The 19,654-nt window shown below is 38.7% G+C and overlaps 2 protein-coding genes across 8 annotated transcripts in view; both read right to left on the reverse strand.

Moving 5' to 3' along the window:
• HEG1 (heart development protein with EGF like domains 1) overlaps window positions 1-6,841 on the reverse strand; it is a 74,855-nt gene extending 68,014 nt beyond the window's left edge. For all 3 annotated transcript variants that reach the window (XM_025169350.2, XM_088146459.1, XM_007432486.3), the window contains exon 1: window positions 5,161-6,841. In XM_025169350.2, the coding sequence (XP_025025118.1) occupies window positions 5,161-5,542 (382 nt within the window). In that variant the 5' untranslated portion in view covers window positions 5,543-6,841. The remainder of the gene's footprint in view (window positions 1-5,160) is intronic.
• Window positions 6,842-9,055: 2,214 nt separating this feature from the next.
• SLC12A8 (solute carrier family 12 member 8) overlaps window positions 9,056-19,654 on the reverse strand; it is a 76,964-nt gene continuing 66,365 nt past the window's right edge. For 4 of the 5 annotated variants that reach the window (XM_025169357.2, XM_007432484.4, XM_025169359.2 and 1 more), the window contains 4 exons: window positions 19,076-19,173; window positions 17,188-17,305; window positions 15,919-15,979; window positions 9,056-12,692 (listed from right to left, as the gene is read on the reverse strand). In XM_025169357.2, the coding sequence (XP_025025125.2) occupies window positions 12,527-12,692; window positions 15,919-15,979; window positions 17,188-17,305; window positions 19,076-19,173 (443 nt within the window). In that variant the 3' untranslated portion in view covers window positions 9,056-12,526. The remainder of the gene's footprint in view (window positions 12,693-15,918; window positions 15,980-17,187; window positions 17,306-19,075; window positions 19,174-19,654) is intronic. The other variant, XM_088146460.1, reaches the window with a different exon arrangement.

The raw sequence follows: 19,654 nt of genomic DNA on the forward strand, positions 1-19,654 counted from the left end.
GAACTGATGTTTATTTTTCCCATAAGTACAGAAGGAGTGTGTGGATTTTAGCCATAGTTAAGAGCTATATGTGTGTTTGATGCATGCAATCTGTCATACATTAAGGCACAAAGGAATAATTCCCTTCATGTTCAACGGGACATATCTAGTAAATGTGGTTAAGAAGTAGTCTTAGAAACTGTTGTTATGTGCTGATAACGAGGCATGTCTTCTTGATAATTATGAACGTTCTCTACCACCATTTACTGATACAGTATAATACTTTAGTAGATTGTCAGGTTATTCAATTAATAATAGTCTCATATACTTTCTACGGGCTATAACGTGTCTAGGGAAATTTTTAAAATTGGGGCTTTACTTTGTGTTTGAATTCTTTTAAATATGTCTTCATTTGTATACATTAGTATTTCAAATTGCTTATATCTCATTGATATAAACAAATTATGAAAAAATACCAGTTTTCTTATAGGAAAAGATAAATGCTATGAATATGAATATTACTATTGGAGAGATATTTGCACTGAAATGGATTCCTACGTTAATACCTTTAAGGTATTTTAAGCATATTGACAAATTATTAAGAAGGATTTTATGGAATGATCTAACTCCCATAATTTCTATATCTAAGCTACAGTTTTCATATGGTGATGGGGAATTTAACTTTCCTGATTTTCAGCATTATTGTAGTTTGATTATTATTTCTTTATGGAATTCAAGTGTTTAAATTCAAAAGCTATTATGGATACAAGTAGAAAACATGACTATGTGATCTTTTCGATATTGTAGCAGTAAGTTGGTTCTCATTTTAGTCAAAATTATATTTCCAGCATTAAAGGCTGCATGACATATTTGAAAAAAGTTACAATGGAATTATAATTTTGACCATTATTTTCATTAAAAAAACTTGCATTATGGGCTCATCCCAATGGTGGGATGCTATTCACATATGGCACATAGCACTGGAAGGTTACAACTTATTCAGAAGGAACAGACTCAACAGAAGGGATGATGAGTTACAGTGTATGAAAAGAAAAAAATAGTCAAGAATTCAGGAAGCAGTGCATGGAAATCCTGTTGAAAGAATCTGGTAAGTGATACCACCATGGGAGTATATCGCAGACCATTTAGGCAGGCAGAAGATGCAGATAAGGCCTTCTGTGTCAAATGACTAATTTTTCAAAGAGACATGCAACAGTAATAATGATTAATTAATTGCATTTTCCTGACATCTGCCAAGAATCAGAGCCCCACAAATTATTCTGCTCTCTTGGTGATAACTCCATTTGTCAGCAGGCAGAAGAAAGAACAAGGGGGCCTGCTATCCTGGCCTTACTCCACACCAACAAGGTGGCATTAATTGAAGAAGTGAAGGTGACTGATACCTTGGTGGATAGTGATCATGCTATTCTTGATTTTGTGATATTGATTGGAGGAGGAACTAAGAAGAGGCAGACCTGCATACTAGACTTCAGAAGATTTTGATGAATTCCAAGGGAAAGTAGGTTGGGCCCAGTAGCTTCAAATGCTTAAGGAGGAAAGTGCCATGAAGAATGAGAAATCCTATGAGATAGTGAAGGCATAATTGCAAGCAACTCTTACAATAAGGAATAATGAAATCTAAAGAGGGAAACATGGATATATGCAAGATTCTCTAAAAAGATGAAGAAAAAAAGGAACAGGTAGTCCCCAGTTTAAAAACAAGTTCCGTTCCCAAGGTCTGTCCTTAAGTCAAATTTCTATGTAAGCTGGAACAGTATTATTGTATAATACTGTATAAGTAGTATTATGTAATTAACTTGAACCATTGTGTATTTAACTTGAACCATTGTGTATTTAACTCGAATCATTGTGTATTTAACTGGAATTTTGCTACAATAGGCTCCATTCCTAACTATAGGTCATCTGTAATCCAGGCGTTCTTAACCCAGGGACTACCTGTACGGGAAATGAAATGGGGGGAACAAAATCAAAGAAAAATACAAGGTTGTGTCCAGAAACTGTAGGGACAGTGCCAGAAAGGCTAATGCTGTGACTTGAAAGATATAACAAAAAAGTGTTTATTTGGGTACACTGTGAAAAAAGAAAGAAAACCAAAGAGGGTGCAGGTCCATGGTGAGGAAAAAATAATGAATGATGATTGATGGTGAGTTGATCGTAGTTGATAATGAGAAAAGAGAACTTCTTAATTCTGAAGAAGTTAAGTTAACTCTGTCTTTTCTCAGAAAGGAAATGGAGCCCTAGCTGCTTATTATTATATCACTGGAGAATGAGGGAACTGCAGTTTAGGATAGACAAGAAAAGATAAGAGAGAACTTGGACAATTTAAATGAATTCAAGTCTCCAGGACCAGATGGATTACACTGTAATGGCTTGTCCCACTATTGCCCCATTCTGTTATGATAGCCATACACTTCTTAATAAGGTTTAGGGAAGACAAATGGGGTCAAATATATTGAATTATATACTGAAAAGTTGGAATTTATCACTGTATGAAGAATATGAATTTATTGAGCATGGACCAGGGGTAACAAAGAGGATCATTCTGTTATGATGGAAAGATAGTGCCACCCCCAACTTACAGTCTCAGATTAATCATGTCTTTTTGCTCTCTGCTTATAGATTGGCATTGCCATAATGGAAAGCCTGGCCAATATTATTCCAGGTAGTCAAGGTTGAATGCTATCTTTAAAACTTGAACTAGACATTTGGTAATCAGTTTTGTTGGTGGTGGTGTTCCTTTCTCTTTTTGCTTGCTGCTGCTTTTCTTAGTGTAGTTTTTTTAAAGCAAGTAAATTTTTTTAAAAGGGCAGTCTTAAAGGCCTTGCTGGTCTTTTTCAGGAGAGATTAATTTTATCCAAACCCACAGTCCAATTTTTCATAAGGAGTCCTACTTTAGCTCCAAATTAATTTTCTGCACTCATTCCTGGCAGAAGACCTCCAGCCCTCCTCTAGAGATCCTTGCCACTTTTTATATTCCCATACCTAAAGGTGAGTGGGGCTGTGAGTGAAGAATGCCTGTGCTGCAAACTTGTAAATTTTCTTTTAAATGTTACTTGTATTCAGACTGATGGGGTGCAAATTAGAGCAATGTTCAAAGTATGGGATAAAAATAGAAGTGTCCTTAATTCTATCTGTGGGTCCTGTCCTGTCCTGTTAACACAAACACATATCCCATTTTAGCCAAATTAGCCTGCCCCTCTATCCCCATTTGGGTAATTTCAGTATTGAATTATAGATCATTTATTACATACATAGAAATCATTCTTTCATAGCCATAACCTTGGCAAATTAAAGAAAGTAACATGAATTGATTTCATATTTTTCTTCTAGTGCACACTTCTCTACTGATTTTAGCTTGGAACCCAAAGAATTACTCAGAAGTAAGCCTCAGTGGATTGGAATTGACTTCCTCAGTTAAATCTACTGATGCCTATCCAGATATGCCCCACCTAATTCACGAGAATACTCTCTGAGTTCAGCAAATATAGGAATGTAGTGGAAATCCAGAGATTCAAACTTCAAACCTAAGTGATGGGTAGATGTTAATTTGCTCTGCCAAAATGGGCATCTGACTTTAGTTTTTGTTTTTCATGATCCATCCTCTGGCTTGGCTGTGTCTATAGCACAGAGCAAGAGTCTCGAAAGGAAATATACAGAACTATGGCAATTTGCTTGTCTTAGTTCTGTATATTTGTATATCGTAAATGCTTTAAAAAACATTTCTGTTGAAAATACTTTGGTTATTTTTGAAGTTATAAAAATTGGAACAATAATGAATAAAGCTGTTCAAATAGTTTATAAATTACCATTTTGGAATGCAAAATGTATAATAAAATTGTTCTCATTCCACTGCCTTCCATTCACTCAACTGCAGAAGCACTGATCACCATGCAAAAGAGAGAGAGAAAGAGCGCCTAGTTCAGTGATGGAAAAAACAATTTCTACACAATTTACTCAGAAATAAGGTTTTACCACATACCATGGCGTTTTTTCCAAGTGAAGGGTATAAGTAAACCTGAGTAAGTTTCTCTATTAGTAGGTTTAGTTCTTTAGATCTCACATTAGCAACAGAATTAGAGCATATTCTGCCCAAGAATGTTCATACACTGAATATTATCCAACCATCCATCAAGACTACATCTAGAAATTCTTAAAACAAACAAACTCCAGTTTGCTTCTTTAAGCCATATGGAAAGTGACTATTTTATTGGAACCAAAATGATTTGTTTAGGTGTAATATGGGACATGAATAAGCTGCTTGTTTTGATCATTTGTTCCTAATTAACTAAAGATAGCCCACTTCTCCAAAAGTCTCCTTGTATCTACAAATTAAAATCAGTTGAGTTTCTACTGCACACCCCTTCCTGGGAACCTACTGGTAGACTGACTCTTCATGTCCTGTAACCAAATCCCCCCAAACCATCTTGCCAAGTGCATAATGCCGTTAATCTAGACAACCCCCCCCCCTCCCAGCTGCTTCTCTTTTAATACTTTGCAGCTGACAATTGATGCTAAGAAAATGACATCTTTCTCCCTTGGTGACCCTCCCCAGTAATCTCTCTTGAAAATCCCTAAAGCCAGATGCCTTTACACTGGCTTCCTTCCTAAGAGCTACTGGGGGGGGGGGGGGGGGCGGGGAGCATAATACTTCAAATGGGATGTATTAGATGATAGATAGATAGATAGATAGATAGATAGATAGATAGATAGATAGATAGATAGATAGAATCTGTGTGTGTGTGTATACGATCAGTGGAGATATGCTTAATATTGTCAGCTTTCTTTTAAGCACAAGCCTTGCTGGGACTTGGGGGGGGGGCGGGGAAGAGAGAGAGAAACAGTGATTGAGCCTTTGTGTTGTGGGAAAACTGGTGGTGAAGGCGGCTGGGCGAGAAAAGGAGAGATCTAGCGCCAGATGAGGTTATTCCTTTTGACAGCCTAGTCTTCCTGCAGGAATCCCCAATCCAAAATGGGACAAAATGTGCTGCAACGGTGGACGGATGGAGGGATGAAGCATAGCTCTCTCGAGCAGCTGCTGTTGTCTGTGCACTCTCACTCTCTGGCTCTCTCTCACACACACACGAGCGCGCACGCACACATACACACACACAGAGAGTTTCCCTCTCTCCGCCCTTTCCCCCTTCCCATCCTTTCACTCACCCGGGCTGTCGCTGCTGATGTCTCGATCTGTTGTCGGATCCCAAACGCTGACAGATGCCACGGAAGGCTGCGGGCTTCCTTTCTCCCTAGGAAGTAGCGAGGAAGCCGCAAGAAAAGTGGATCCCCCCTGGATCGACGCGACTCCCCGAGGCCCCGCAGTAGCTAACGAGGAGGAGTCGGTGGGCGAGGTAGAGGAGGGGGAGCCGAGGGAGAAAGATCCCACAAAGAGATGCGGCCCCAGCAGTAGGAGGAGGCTGAATGGATGGATCAGAAACGGGCATGTTGCTGGCATGATGCCTGGGACTTTACACGCCCGGGGATGATGCGAAGCAGTAATAATAATAACCACCACCACAATCATCATCATCATCATCATCATCATGAAGCAACTGCAGGCAGCGCCATGCCCGGCGGGCGGGAAGGGGCGCGCGCCTCAAAGGAGCAGAGCCGCGTGCGCGCCGAAAGTTCCCCGGGTCAGTGGCGAAGCGGCGGCGGCGGCCGGCCCCCGGGATGGCATGGTCGAGCGGGGCGGACGCGGCTCCGGCAGTGGCCGCTCGCAATTGCGCGGAGCCCGAAAGTAAAAGCGCCCGCAAGGGCAGGCTCCTCCTCGCGGCTGCTGACATCACACCCTGCCGAGGCTGCTCTCTTCCCCTCAGCAGCCGTCCCGCTCCCCTCCGCCCTGCAGGCTGCTCCTCGGGGGATCCCCGGTCGGGGCCCGGTCCCACCTGGGGAGAGCAGCCAGGGGGCGGGGCGGGAACGGGCCGTCGGGCCCGGGCAGGGAGGGGAGGAAGAGACGCGCGCGCGCACGCTACGGGGAGGCTGGAGTGGAGACCCGAAATACGAGGGAGACCGTGACCCGCCAGCGTGAAAGGCCCAGAGGGAGGATGCCAGACGTGAAGTTTACTGGCCGACTCAGATAACCAGAAGGCTATAGATGAGCCTTCGGGCACCGCTATTGCCCCTTCGCCGGAGAAAAGGAAGAGCAGCAACCGGGGAACGGTCCTCGCTGCGAAAGCCAGGCGCATTTACCTCCGCTCTCGCGTGACAAGAGTCCTTGAGGACTTGAAAGCTTGCTAACTCCCTTGTGGCCCTTGTGCTTCATTCTGATGAATTAATGCCCAACCAGTGGGTTTTTATAGTTTTTTTCTCCCATCTCAACACAACTTCATATATATATAGAGAGAGAGAGAGAGAGACAGACAGACAGACAGACAGACAGATTGACTAAGCCAGCCAAATTGTGGCTTGTAGGCTGTGGGGATTCTTGAATCAGAGCAAAGAATTTGGCTGCAAATGTGGAAAGAGGAGCTGTCAGAAATGTGGATGTGGTGACACACCTGCACGCATGCACATATCTCTTTGGATGTTTTCAAGCATATCAGTGCAACATATATATTCATTTCCTGCCTCTCTAATTCAATTGAATTATTCAACTGAAATGTTTCATACAATTTTTTTTTTCAAGCAATGGTGAAAGCAGGATAAGTAATGTTGAAAGTCATGGAAAGGCATTTTGTTGGTTTGATCAAGGTAACTGGCTATCGTACAACAAAAACTTCAAAGCATTTCTGCCTGAACACATTTTTTTCAGAGACTTGATGACTGTCTAGGATTACTTTCAAAATCCTAGAAACAAAAAACATACCGCATTTACAGATTGCAGCACCTGCATAAAAGCAATTGACACATAAAATTGTGTTACAAAAGTTTTAAAATAATTGATCTGATCTTCCTCAAATCTATACTCTTTATTCCAGGAATAATAAATCACATTCATTTCTCTGAACAATTATTTATTGTCTGCTTTCCCTCACCCAGACTTTACTCCAACGTTCTGTGGTCTATCTAACATTTATAGCCTTGTGACTAGATTTAGGGGAAAGGAAAAGAAAGGGAGAGAGAGTGTGCAGTATTCTTGCTAGGGGAGAAAGGGGCAAGGGAATAGATATATTAATTGTGGACAAATTAATGCAGAAAAGAATTTAAAACAAACAAAAATGGCAATACAACCATTTAGGAGAAATCAGTGGTCATATATTTGGAAAGTGAACCTGTGAATTGGGGCAAGCCACTTAAGTATGAAAAATATGTTTGCATTAATAGGCTGTAAAGGTGCTGCTTTTTTTCCCCCAAAGGTCACTGAACCAAAAGAGCAACAAGTATAAAAGATATTTATGAATTACAATTACAATATTATCCCCTATGAATCTGTATCGTTTAGAACAGAATCATGTAATGATAATATAATTACAGTATATCACTGCCTATACTACTACTCACTGGTCACTGCCCCTTTCTACTGATATGCAGTTACTTCAACTTTGGGGTGTTGCCATGAGCGTGCTCATTTCTTTCCAAACAACTCTGCTCCGCTGGAGATACGTTGATGCTGGCTTTATTATACAGACTCACAGACCGAAGGTCTTGAAGAACTTCCGTCATGAATCCAGCCCTAGATCATTCAATGGAACTAGTTCATTTTCTGAGCATTACTGTGAAAATACAGATGGAATATATAAGAACAGTGAACGTCAGAAACTATAACAAGTTTTATGATACAGGTTATCTGCTCAGATACCGTATCAGTGGGACATAGCACTGAAGGTTTTAGACTACGACAGGGAGAGCCCTGTTGGGTGGTTATTAATTAATTTGTTTTGGGTCTTTTCTCCAGGAGCTCAGGACAGCTTTTCCCTTCTTTTTATCCCAGCAACATTGACCCTCTGAGGTTGATTGGGGTGAGAGTGATTGCTCCTAATGCAGTTTCTAACGTTGAGACTTAAAACTGGTCTCTGTAATCCTAGTTCAAGATCTTAACTACGACACCCCACTGGTTGAAGGTAGTTCATGGATAGTGTCTGGGTGACTTTTTTAGACCGTTCATAGTCTCTCAGCCCAATCTTACTGCAGGACAGTGATTATGGGAAAAACACTGAGTGCTGTGTATGCTGCCTTGAGGTTCACCAGGAAAGGTGGGTTATAAATCCAACACATAACATCTATGAATCTTCTCTGTATCTACTCTGGCAGTATTATGACAGAACCTAATAATATAACTCACCAGGGATTTGTATATCTGCTCACATTCCAATGTGATATGCCATTGCTTGCCTGCAATGTCTTACTTTTTTTCCCCTTTAAAAGGATAAAAGTAGTAATCAGTTAGAAGCCTGGATTTCAACTTGGCTCAAATGTAAAAGTGGGGGAACTGTCAAGAGAGACAGAGACCGGTTTCATTTTTACTTTTATGAGTACCTTGACGTTTCCTTCAAGTGGTCAGCAAAATAGTACCTGCAAGCACTCAGGCATCCATCATCCCCTAAAATTATATTCAACATACAAAAGTAAAATGAGAATAAATCTGAAATATCATGAGATGAAAAACACCAACAACTTGCAAGATTCTTGAAGGGAAATTACCAATGATTCAGCACTAGGGCTATTATGTGAGATTGCACAATTATGCCTCTAGATCAGTGTTGTCCAAACTTGGCCACTTTAAGATGAGTGGACTTCAACTCCCAGAATTCCCCAGCCAGCATGGCTGGCTGGGGAATTCTGGGAGTTGAAGTCCACTCATCTTAAAGTGGCCAAGTTTGGACAACACTGCTCTAGATCAACAAGTGGCTGATCCCACTTTAAGATTAAGCCAATTTGCATTAATATACATTTTATTATGTTGCAGAAGACAACCAAAGCCTTCCCTTTGCTTCCCACCTACCACATCCTTATTTCATTATTGCAATGCAAATTCTTACCTAGAAGCATTCATGTGCTGCTGCAACATGAACTTAAACCCACTGCAGCAGCAATTTGATATAGCACTAAGGATAATCATTTGCACAGAAAGAAAACACAGCAATAAATGAATGGCATTTACAGCTTTCAGGAGAAGATAAAGAACCACTTTATTATCCTCAAACATATTCCACTATAATATTTATTACTGAAAATGTTCTTAGTTTGTTCATGGTTAGGTGGCTGGAACATTTTTCTCCTTGTATCTTTCTTGTTATTTTTCCTACCTTTCTCTTACTCTCCTCACTGCTGCAGAAATAATTATTGTGGATATCCATATGATTCTGACTTTCGAGAGATTTATTCATTCATTACATCTGTATATACCACCAGCAGTTGTAGTATAGGAATTATCTGTGATTCCTTGTGCAGTTGTAGAGATTTCTGCATGAATTCAGCACAATTCTACCGTAACAGCAACAACAGTGTACAGTTGTGCTGCTGTGGGCTTATGCCATTTCCTGCCTCCTCCTTTTACTTCCAATTTAGAAGAGAACAAAAAAGGTAGACAAAAGATGAACAGCCTACCTTACTTCCCCTGTGAAAGCCCAATAACCTTCTTCAAGGTCTTTCCTTCTAATTGTATCCTTATGATGGGCTTATAAAGTGAGATATACTGAGAGATAAAAGAGCTTTCAAGACTGGATGAGGATCTAAATAAAAGTGTCTCCCAGACCCACCACTCTGATACAACATCATGGTGCTGGCTGTACATTATAGAGACCATGTAGCTGTCAAAGCCAAGATGTCAGCTGTGGGAGCAAAATCAACTGTTCTCAAGTCTGTGCTTTTCACAGATAGAAGCTGACAGAAGCAATCAAATTTTCACTGGAAGTGAAGTAGCCAGCAATGCAAAGGCGGTTTGAATTGTCTGCATTTTTTTCTTTTCTTTTTTATATCTTGTTCCATATTTGATGCTCTAATTTCTTGCAGTTCTTTGCACAAATAGGATAACCTGAATGCCTTAAATATGATATTCTAAAGCATGCAGTCATCGTAATTCCTATATGAGACATGGGTAGTAAAAGTTACATTCTTTCCTTCTTTCATCAACATTTTACTTTTATGCCTCACGTATTATGAAGAAGCAGCACTAACTTTCTCCAGGATCTAAGATGAAGGAAACAATTATCTTCACTCTCCCTCATTCTTTCTTTCTGTCACTCACAAAATCAGACATAATTATCTTGCCGTTTTGAGAAACTTTAAATGTAAATCAAAATCATGTATTTTTTGTTTCTTGGTCACACACACACATACACAACCTACTTTTGTGATTAGCAAGCATCAAATACTTTTAATTATACAATTCCCCATTTAGGGCTCCAAATATGGAATAACATATCATCAAACCATGGAGTTTGAAGGGGCTATTTAGACCATCAAGTCTAACCCCTTGCTTGCGGTACAAATCTAAATTAAAGCATTCCTCCCAAATGGCTATCAAGCCTCTGCTTGATCACATTCAGAGAAGGGGAATCCACTGCTGAAGGTAACCGATGCCACTCTCAAACTGTTCTTATTGCTGAGAAGTAGTTCAGCTTGTTTATTTCCTACACTTTGAACGTGAACTTTATAAGATTTTTTTTCTGATTTTCCACTAAATGGTTTAATAGGCCCCATTACATCAGCGCTCCATTTCTTTCTACAGTACACACATATTTATCTGAAGTCCTTACATATATTGGATTAACCCAATGATTAATTCACTTAAGATCTTTTAAAAAAAAATACTTAAGAGATTAATTCAGTAAATAAAATCTAACATTCAGAAAATAAAATTTAAGAAATTAGAACCTGAACTTTAACTCCAGAAGAAATTGTAGAAATATTTGTAGCATTTTTTAAAAATTAAATTGGCAAGGTTTTGTTTTCTCCAATGTAAAGTAAAAGCAGATTTATTTCACTTGTGATACGATTTTGAAAAGGATTAGCAGAACAGCCCTTATTGCATAGAACATAATCCTAAATCATAATTCTCTTAAGCTGCACTATGTACAATCAAATCAGAAGTGTCATTTACTACTTTGTTTTAGCAACACTTACTTGTTCATCAAACAACGTAAAGTAGTAGAAGCCTACCTGAAGGAGAAAAATAAATGGAAAGGGGTAGATAGAGTCAGCCAAAAAAAAAAGGGGGGTGGGGTGGAGACAGGTAATTATCATTTTTGAAAACCCAGAATGTTACTTTAAAACTCTTAGATTTATTATTCTTAACATTAGAATACTTGTCTTTATCCCACCCTCTCAAATTCTATGCAAAGGTAGGGGAAAGATAAATGAGTAAGTAGCTTTTAATCTCCGTATAAATATGACAATTTATTAATGTTGAGCACTCTCACTACAGAACCATGTTTCCATAGTGTTTCTTATTATCTGGAAATCTAATCTGGCAATATTATCTTACTGGCACCAGATTCCAAGCTGCTTTACCAAGCACATAAAGTCTTCTGCTCACATGATTCACTTTGACAGCTTATCTACAAGTCACATAAGTAACAGCCCTCAGATATCAAAACATGGGGGACTAACCATGGATTTAATAGCATTAACCCAAACAAAGAAATCTGTAAAAGTGTGTATGTGCAATCCTGTACTTGTTTAATAAGATGTAAACAATACAAGTGAGTAGTGGATTGCAGTTTTAAATAAATATAATATTACTCTTTGAACCATATGGGGATCCACTCTTTACTGAATATAGGTTTCTCCTTTGGATTGATAATACAAAGGCGTATTGACAATGCACTATACAGAATCCTGGGCAGGGATCTAGAAGAGATGGGAAGTCTGAAGGCCAGAGTGGTACTTAAGGTTGTAAGCCACAGCTAATTCTTCGTGCCTAAATTTTGAAATATAAATAAGGAAGAGTCTGTATGATTTAAAGTATTGTTCAGGACAACTACAAGGTACAGGAAAGTTTGATCCAGTCCCAGGGAAGGTATTAGAAAACTCCTCTATTCTACTCTATTAAACACTTGCATTGATTGTCCATACCTTCTTTCTCTCCTTATATCCTAGAACTCAGGGGTCCCCAAACTCTTCAGCTCACTGACCCCTTCATTAAGTTTCAAATTGTTCATCAACCCCCAAACATTTTCTATATGAAAATAATTTAATAAATACTACTTTAACTAATAGTACTACAAATAATAATAATATCAACAACAACAATGGGTAGTCTCAATGACCCTTGGGGGTTGACACTGAGCACTTTGGGGAACCCTGTTATAACTATAGATTTCAGAACGACATGCCTGTGGAATGGAATTTTGGGTGGCGTATGTTCTATAGCAAATACAGGTAGTGTTACAAAACCATGTTCTATTTTAAATAGATAGCTATTGGACAAAAACATCCAGTGCTTTGGAATGAAAACAAAAGTCCTCTTTTTAGACTTTTGGAGCAGGGTTTGAGCTTGCCTGCCGCTCCTTCCCCTGACTCCCCTTAATTGGAAGTTTCAGCATTCATTAAAATCAGTTGCTAAAAGGGCAAGCCTTTTAATCAGGTGGTGTGTCTGTAGTCAGAGTCTTTAATTGGCTGGTAAAGTGAATGGCATGTAGCTCTCTCATTGGAACTGATGAACCAACTCTTCTCGGGTGATAACAGAGGAATGATGGTAACGATCTCGGGAAGCAAAATCTGTATTCTCTTCAGTGAGCTGAGTGGTCTCCATGCCAACTGTTGCAAAGGTCGGTGTCACAACAAATCGCTCCTCCGGGGATGGCCTTCCCCTGAAAAACAAAAGAACGCAAAACCTTCAGATGCCCCATTGTTTCCCCATACATCTGCAGCTGCACTCTGAACTATGTAAATAAAACAAAGAAAGAAAAAAGAATCCATTCGGTGAAGCACCCCGAAACTTCACTCCAAGAAGGAATGCAAGCTTTTTCATATGGCTCCAGGGTTTGGCTAGGATTCTTTCTTATGTAACAGCTATTCTGAAAACATGCAAGTCAAGGCTTTCTCTTTCCACACATATTTGCTGCTTCTCATTTATTGCCAAGTACTGTAGCTGCTCTGATCTATGCAATTAGAAAATGAAGGTTTGTTCCAGTTACAATGTACGCTTTATGGCAAAGTACCAACCACTTAACATGATGCCTGCTGCCTCCAAACATTCCCTGTTAGCAGGCAACTGTCCTGAGAAAAAAGTGAGAGGAAAAAAAAATGAAATGCTCAGAAAGTTTATCGTGTACATTCCACATTCCCCACAACGACCTCCATCTAATACAAATCCTCTTCTGGATCAAAATATTGAATATACATGTTTAGACTTTCATATTTCTCTTCAGTTTTGCAAGCATATTTTTCTTTATTTGGCTTCTTTGCTCCTAAATAGTTTGATGTTTTGTTTTGCTTCTTTTCTATTCTTTTATAGTGGTCAATGTTTTGTTGATTCCCTATTAAAGTAAACTTTTTTTAAAAAACCACCTTAGGATAATGTTCAATTACATTCACATGTATTTGGCAGCACAACAGCATTTTCCTTACCATATATTACTTGCTAAAGTGCAGAAAAGCTTTAATTAGCCATTAAGGTCTACTTCAAAAGTTTAAAACGACACACATTCACACACACTGGTTAGACAATTTGTTTTAACAGTATTGAACAAACACAGCTGCTCGAAAGAGCCTTTCACTTCTCACATTCCCCAAGTAGCAACATAGCAAGATAGACAGAGCAAGATAGCAATGTATTTTTGAGTGTTCTCAGATCACCAGCCACGGTCATCCACGGTTCAGTCTTGAATTCACAAAGCACTCCAGCTAAAGGGTCAATGGAATGTCTGAAAACTAACTGTGGAGACCAAAATTAACCAGGATCTTTTTGACAGTTTGCTTTGAGTCAACATTCAGTTGTAACCTGCTTGAGTTTTTTTTTTTTTTTATGGGAAATGGTACCCAAATGTTATAAGTAAGTAAATAAATAAATAACTCCTGATCCTACCATGCAAACAGATATGGGTGAGATGTGGGGTGGCCAAGGTGGGCTAAGTTGTTTGTTATTAATATCCTGGGTTAATATTCAGGCAATGATTTTCCAGGGAACACTCTCAACTGCATTATAGCTAAGAACTGTATTTTTATAGCAACAATACAGTATATTGTAATTTGGATAGATGCTCTTTCTAAAAGGGGAGATATCTAGATTTTTATTTATTTATTAGTTCAGTTTCTCCAGCTGTCCACTTGTGATTCTTAAGCAATTAATAAGAAACTTCTTATTCAGTCTTTGTAAACAGTTGTTTATTGAAAAGCCCTTAAAATATAGTTTCAAGACATATATAGAAACACAGAATCAGTAAGATGGTTAGAGGCCCCAGAGAATAACACTTTTAACAAGTGTGGAGATGAGTGAATTGGCAGATGCCTCCAAAACATCTTGTACACAAGACTTTTTAATAGCTCTATAAAGCTACTAGAAGAAGAGATACAAAGGTCTGGGCCAAACTGTTATTATCCATATGCAGAAAATCTCTCTGTCCTTTACAGTTACTTGACTTGGGAAAAGCTGCACCACTCCTGTGGAATAAAGTTTGTGCTGGATGAGAAGGAACAAGTAAATAATTTTTTTAAAAGATGTAAGCACTGCAGTAAAGATGGACTTTTGCAACCACTCACAGTTGGAGGTTACATTGCCCTAAAAAACAAGTATGCAGTTGGAGAGTTCTTCTGAATTCTGGGTTAATGGAGAACCCTCAAGGGGGAGCAAAAGCTTAGATGCTTTTTAAGCTTGGCTCAGTTATCCACGCGTTTACGTCACCTGGACCAGACTATTCTAATGTGATGCTGCCTTTGAAGATGGTTTGAAAACTTCAACTGATATGGCAGGCTGACTCTTGGTAGGGTCATAACAATCCGAACATGAACACCTCCATTGCACTAATTGTACTGGCTTGCACTAGACTTCTGAGCCCAATATGATGGTCAGTCCCTTAAACCAGGACCCACAAGTCAGTGGCTTTTTGTTTTTTTCAGCTTACAAAATTCACAGAGAAGAAGTATAGAGATGTGGAGAATCTCAGTAGGAGCAAGGGGCTTCCATGTGTCTTAGCATGTATTTATTTATTTAGTTCAGAAATGGCTTACACTGGTCAATAAGTGCATTCGGGCTTCACTAGGCACTTTTATAGGGCCAGGAAGCAAGATAGAAAGTCGCAGCACTGAACTTCAGTGGTATGATCTGAGGACAGTCAAAGAGCTGTCAGTTTCCTACCCCTGCCTGAACCATGTATGGCTGAGCTGTTGAGAAGACAGCTTTCACCAATATTTGTTTGTTCCTCTTTTGAGGTTAACTGCTGAGCTCTGCTGCAATGCCAGACTGACCCTGGCAGGCACTGGGAGGTGGCTTGCTAAGGGATGACCCAAGTTGGCTGCTGCTGATAGTGAGTACCTAACCAACAGTGGAAGGCCTTTTAAAGAAGTCTTATGATTATTTATTTTCTCTGAATTTTTAAAAGGACTTTTAGGGCTACGGAATAGTTAATATTCAGTGCTCAGTATTTTAATAGTGCTTAATAGTATTCTGGGTTTTATATTGTACTCAATCATACATTTAATTTTTGGCTTCTAATTTAGTCATGGTCTACAATTTTTTTAGCTCAAACTTATTATTTCATTATTGCAACTGGCACTGATATTAAGTTTAAGAAGGTATATTGGGAGAGTTTTGCTTAGATGAGACATGCAGTATTTAAAATAAATCAAAACATCTCAGTGGAATTCACCAGTGAGGACTGTAATGCACTGCAAGCATCTTTGGATACAACAGCTCTAAACTACAGGGATTTAATTTTTCATTGCAAATTAATTTGTAACTATTTAAAATAATGCTTCTCAGTGACCAGTACTAAGTTCCCTTAGACTCAATATCAGTTGTTTCCCAGTAATAGTTAATAGCCTGAGTTGTTATCTTCAAATTGTGGAGTGTGGATTTTCTTAGTCACCAATACCAACCTGCAGGCATTAAGCAAAAGGAGTTTCATCCATTCGAAAAGGCTAAAATTAGCTGCTGCACCTGTAGAAACAAGAGACAAAATAAGGCACGCAGAGGATTACAGCTGTGCAGTGTTAAAAAAGGTGCCAGGCAAAGCATGTTAGCACAAGAGAAGCTCCTCTGCACAAAGAGTTAAAGCAGCTGTGTCTTTTGGTGAGGTTTGTTTTGAAAGCCTTCCCCAGAGACATGAATAGAAGAGTTACAAAAACTAAAAGAATCCCTCATTAATCCTTAATAATCAAAGTTGGTTTGAGCAAGCTTAAAGATTTAACCATTACAGAAATAGAGTTTTCCAATGTTCTCCTTAAACTGAAGTAAGCAATGTGGGCTGTAAACATTACCTATAATTATATTAGGAGATTTTCTAATTTTTTCTCCATGATGCAATGCAATGCTTCTCAAGTTGAGAAAGGCTTAACCTTTATTTTAAATTACAAAGTTGAACAGCTGGAATAAAATAAGCTTTTAGTATATTTTATTCTTATACTTGCACAGAAAGCTGCAAAAAGTAGATTAGTTGTTCCCAGATATTTTTTGTAAAATGGGCTGGTAAAAACCTTTAAAGATTCTGCTGTCAAATATTGTTTGCAAGCCAGCTGGAAATGAAAAATGGAAGCACTGTCAACACTTCTGTTCACACCACTGCACTTGTAATTTAAGGAGGACAAAATTAAGAGTGATAGCTTTACTTCAGTGATTCTTCTGGGATGATTTCTGTTTTTATAAAATGCAGCCATTGAGGCTATAAGTGGAAAATGGAAAAGATCCACATTCTTTCCGGTCAAATGTGGTCTTACAACCTGCTGGGGTTATATCTTGAATTCATGGTACCGTTCCTAATCTGCAGTGTAGTAGTTAACTTCTATTATTATAAAAAGTATTCTAGAAATAGTTAATTCTCTTTACCTTCTATCTCAGGTTGTTTTTTTTTTAACAGCCCCCTCATTTTTTAAAAGTAAGTTATTGTCCTAAAACCAAGTTTACAATGAAGGATAGGCAACTATTTTCATCTGCTCAAACTTTATGCCACATTTATTGAGTATTACAGTATTAATTTTAATACTGAGTATTAAAATTGAGTATTAATTTTTTTTTTTACCTCTAGCTTATAGTACACATAATTTTTACCATCTTGAATGATTCAGGATAAGTCAAATTTATAAGTGGAAATTAAAGTTTGATGGGGGGAAAAGAAAAGAAAAGAAAAAAAAAGAAAAGAAAATATTTACCAGGTGGTAGTCCTGGACTCACTTGGCCAATGTAGAAATATATAATAATTGCTAGTCCCAAATTAATGAGGGTATAGATCCATTGAATAATGAACATAATGACTAATGAACCTATTGCCTGTAGGAAAGATGATATTGATGATTAAGCTGTGATAAGTTACACTTTGCTTTTTGTTATTAGAATGTTCCTATTTCCATGGAAAAAAGTCAACCACTTTACATTCAGAGGAGGATAAGATGTCTTAGCATCTTCTACTTCTTGACTCATTATTGGCAATGTTTCAAAGAATTTTTGGTGCAGATGAGCTATTTTAAAAGTGTCCCTGTTATTTAAGTGATTGGGTGAGTAAGCTGTAGGGACATGAAATCTTTAATACCAGAGGCTATATGTCTTTTAGGACCAATTCCTGTGAATTTGAACTTGTCATTAGACTCTGTGTTTGAAGTTCCAGAAGGAGTTGGGCCATAGTGCTCTAATCCAAGTGGGAAAGGCGTCCTCAACTCTCAAATTTAGTCTGTTTTGTTTTGGGGACAGAAATGTAAAGACATAAGGCCAACTATGTTGCAGCAAATTAAGCGTGCATTTAATCCATCTGATTCCAGAAGTGACCAGCAGATGCTTCTGGGAAACCCATCAAGCTAGTTATGAAGATATTAGCTGTCACTCCTAGTAACTGGTATTTAGATGTAGAATGCCTCTAAAGATGGAATGTCCAGATAGTTATTAAAAGTTAAATGCTATTGACAGAGTCCTCCATTAATTTGTATGATTATCTTTTTAAGCCTTAGCATTTTAAATGACGTTAAGCTATCTCAACTGATGTCAGATCCACCCCAAGAACGACAGAGAAACAGTCCAGCCAAGTTCAGTTCTTTTACTGGTTACACTATATAGACAGAATCTTGCCAGACTAAATCTGTATTACTCTAACCTAGTTGATATACCCTGGGAAATTCTAGGGAGTGGCTATCCTAAATCCCTTCCTCTTCCCACGATCCTACTCCGGACTGTGCTGTCTCTTGTCTCACCCCCCTTCCTGGAATGTGCTTCCTCCTTCCTGAGAACCTGCTGCATTACTGTAGTACATCATATCACCTCCCCCTTCATAGACACATTCCATCACAACTGATAGCCATAACCACTGCCACAAAGATTAAGCCAGTTAGCCATAATCTGTTGTTACACATATTAACCTTTCCTGAGTTTCCATCTTGACCTTTACACTCGATCAGGCTGCATCTTATCCAATCTTTCTGGTCATGGTATGCCCTGATTAGTATGGCTATACTAGCTGGGAATCATGTGAGTTGCAGTCCCACACATCCAGGCAACATGAAATCAGGGAGGTCTAGGACATGCAATTTAATTCTCTAGATTAAATTTAATTATCTAGATCACAGTAGCTTCCTGCTCTGAAGCATCACATCATGTCCTGACATATCCTCATTCTAGAATTGTTTTCCTTTCCACATTTTCTTTTTTGTCTAGGTTTCTAATCTAGCAAACTGCTCCCATTTTTTTCAGCTACGGGCCTCCTATCCAGAAACCCCGTTTTTTAAAATTTTGTATTACTCTGAATTCAAAGGCGAAAAGATGCTTTGGAGCATGCTGGGTTGCAAATGTAGCACCAATCTGTAAATCCTTAAAGCAGCCCTTGCCTTTTCTGTCTCACATGACTCCCTCCATAGCTGCTACGCAGTCCTGTGAAAATAGGTGTTTGGTTCAGTTTGGTTCGAGGATTTGCTCTGAAGCATCTTTTTGCCTTTGAATTCAAAGTCCTATTCAACATATAATGACTTGAAATCTACTACTGGATGGTAGAATAATATTCATAACTTCTTGCCTACCATGTTACAAAGAGGTTTGAAATATTAGAAGGTGACTCACACCAAAAAAGGAAACCCGATGATCACAGAGCTTGGAATAGAAAGAAGGCGGTATTTTCTGAATTTCTAATTCTTGTCTTTGTTGTTTTAGATTCAAATCTGCAGAACAAAAGAGACAAGAAAGCTTTCAAAAAAACAAAACATAAGATAGATGCATTCAAAAGGGACACTTGAGTACTTTTGAAGGAAACCAAAATCTACTAGAGGACTGAATAGTTTGCCTGAATCAACAAAAGTAGGCCACCCTACTTGTAATTGGGCACAACTGCATCTTCGGTTCCCTTTCAGAAATTCAGAATTGAAGATTTGAAACTCCCAGTTCTAACTCATCCAACCCTCTTATCTCTTTCAAAGAACCTTGCAGATTTGACCTTCTCTCTTTTCTAATGTGAAAAATCAGAAAATCTGTGTCATGTATTCTGCTTTAAAAACCATACTAAAAGGCCAACATCTGCACAAACTGGTTTAGTGAAAGCCTAGGCAGGTGGTTCTGCTGGGGTAGCATTATACAGTTACATGCACATGTTTAGGCACTCCTGGTCAAATTATATGTTCCTAAGTGAACAAAAGCTGACACAAC

Source organism: Python bivittatus, unplaced genomic scaffold, assembly GCF_059951505.1.
Source record: "Python bivittatus isolate LINGU-HERP-01145 unplaced genomic scaffold, Pbiv_v1 ctg000480_np1212, whole genome shotgun sequence".
NCBI classification, from domain to species: Eukaryota; Metazoa; Chordata; class Lepidosauria; order Squamata; family Pythonidae; genus Python; species Python bivittatus.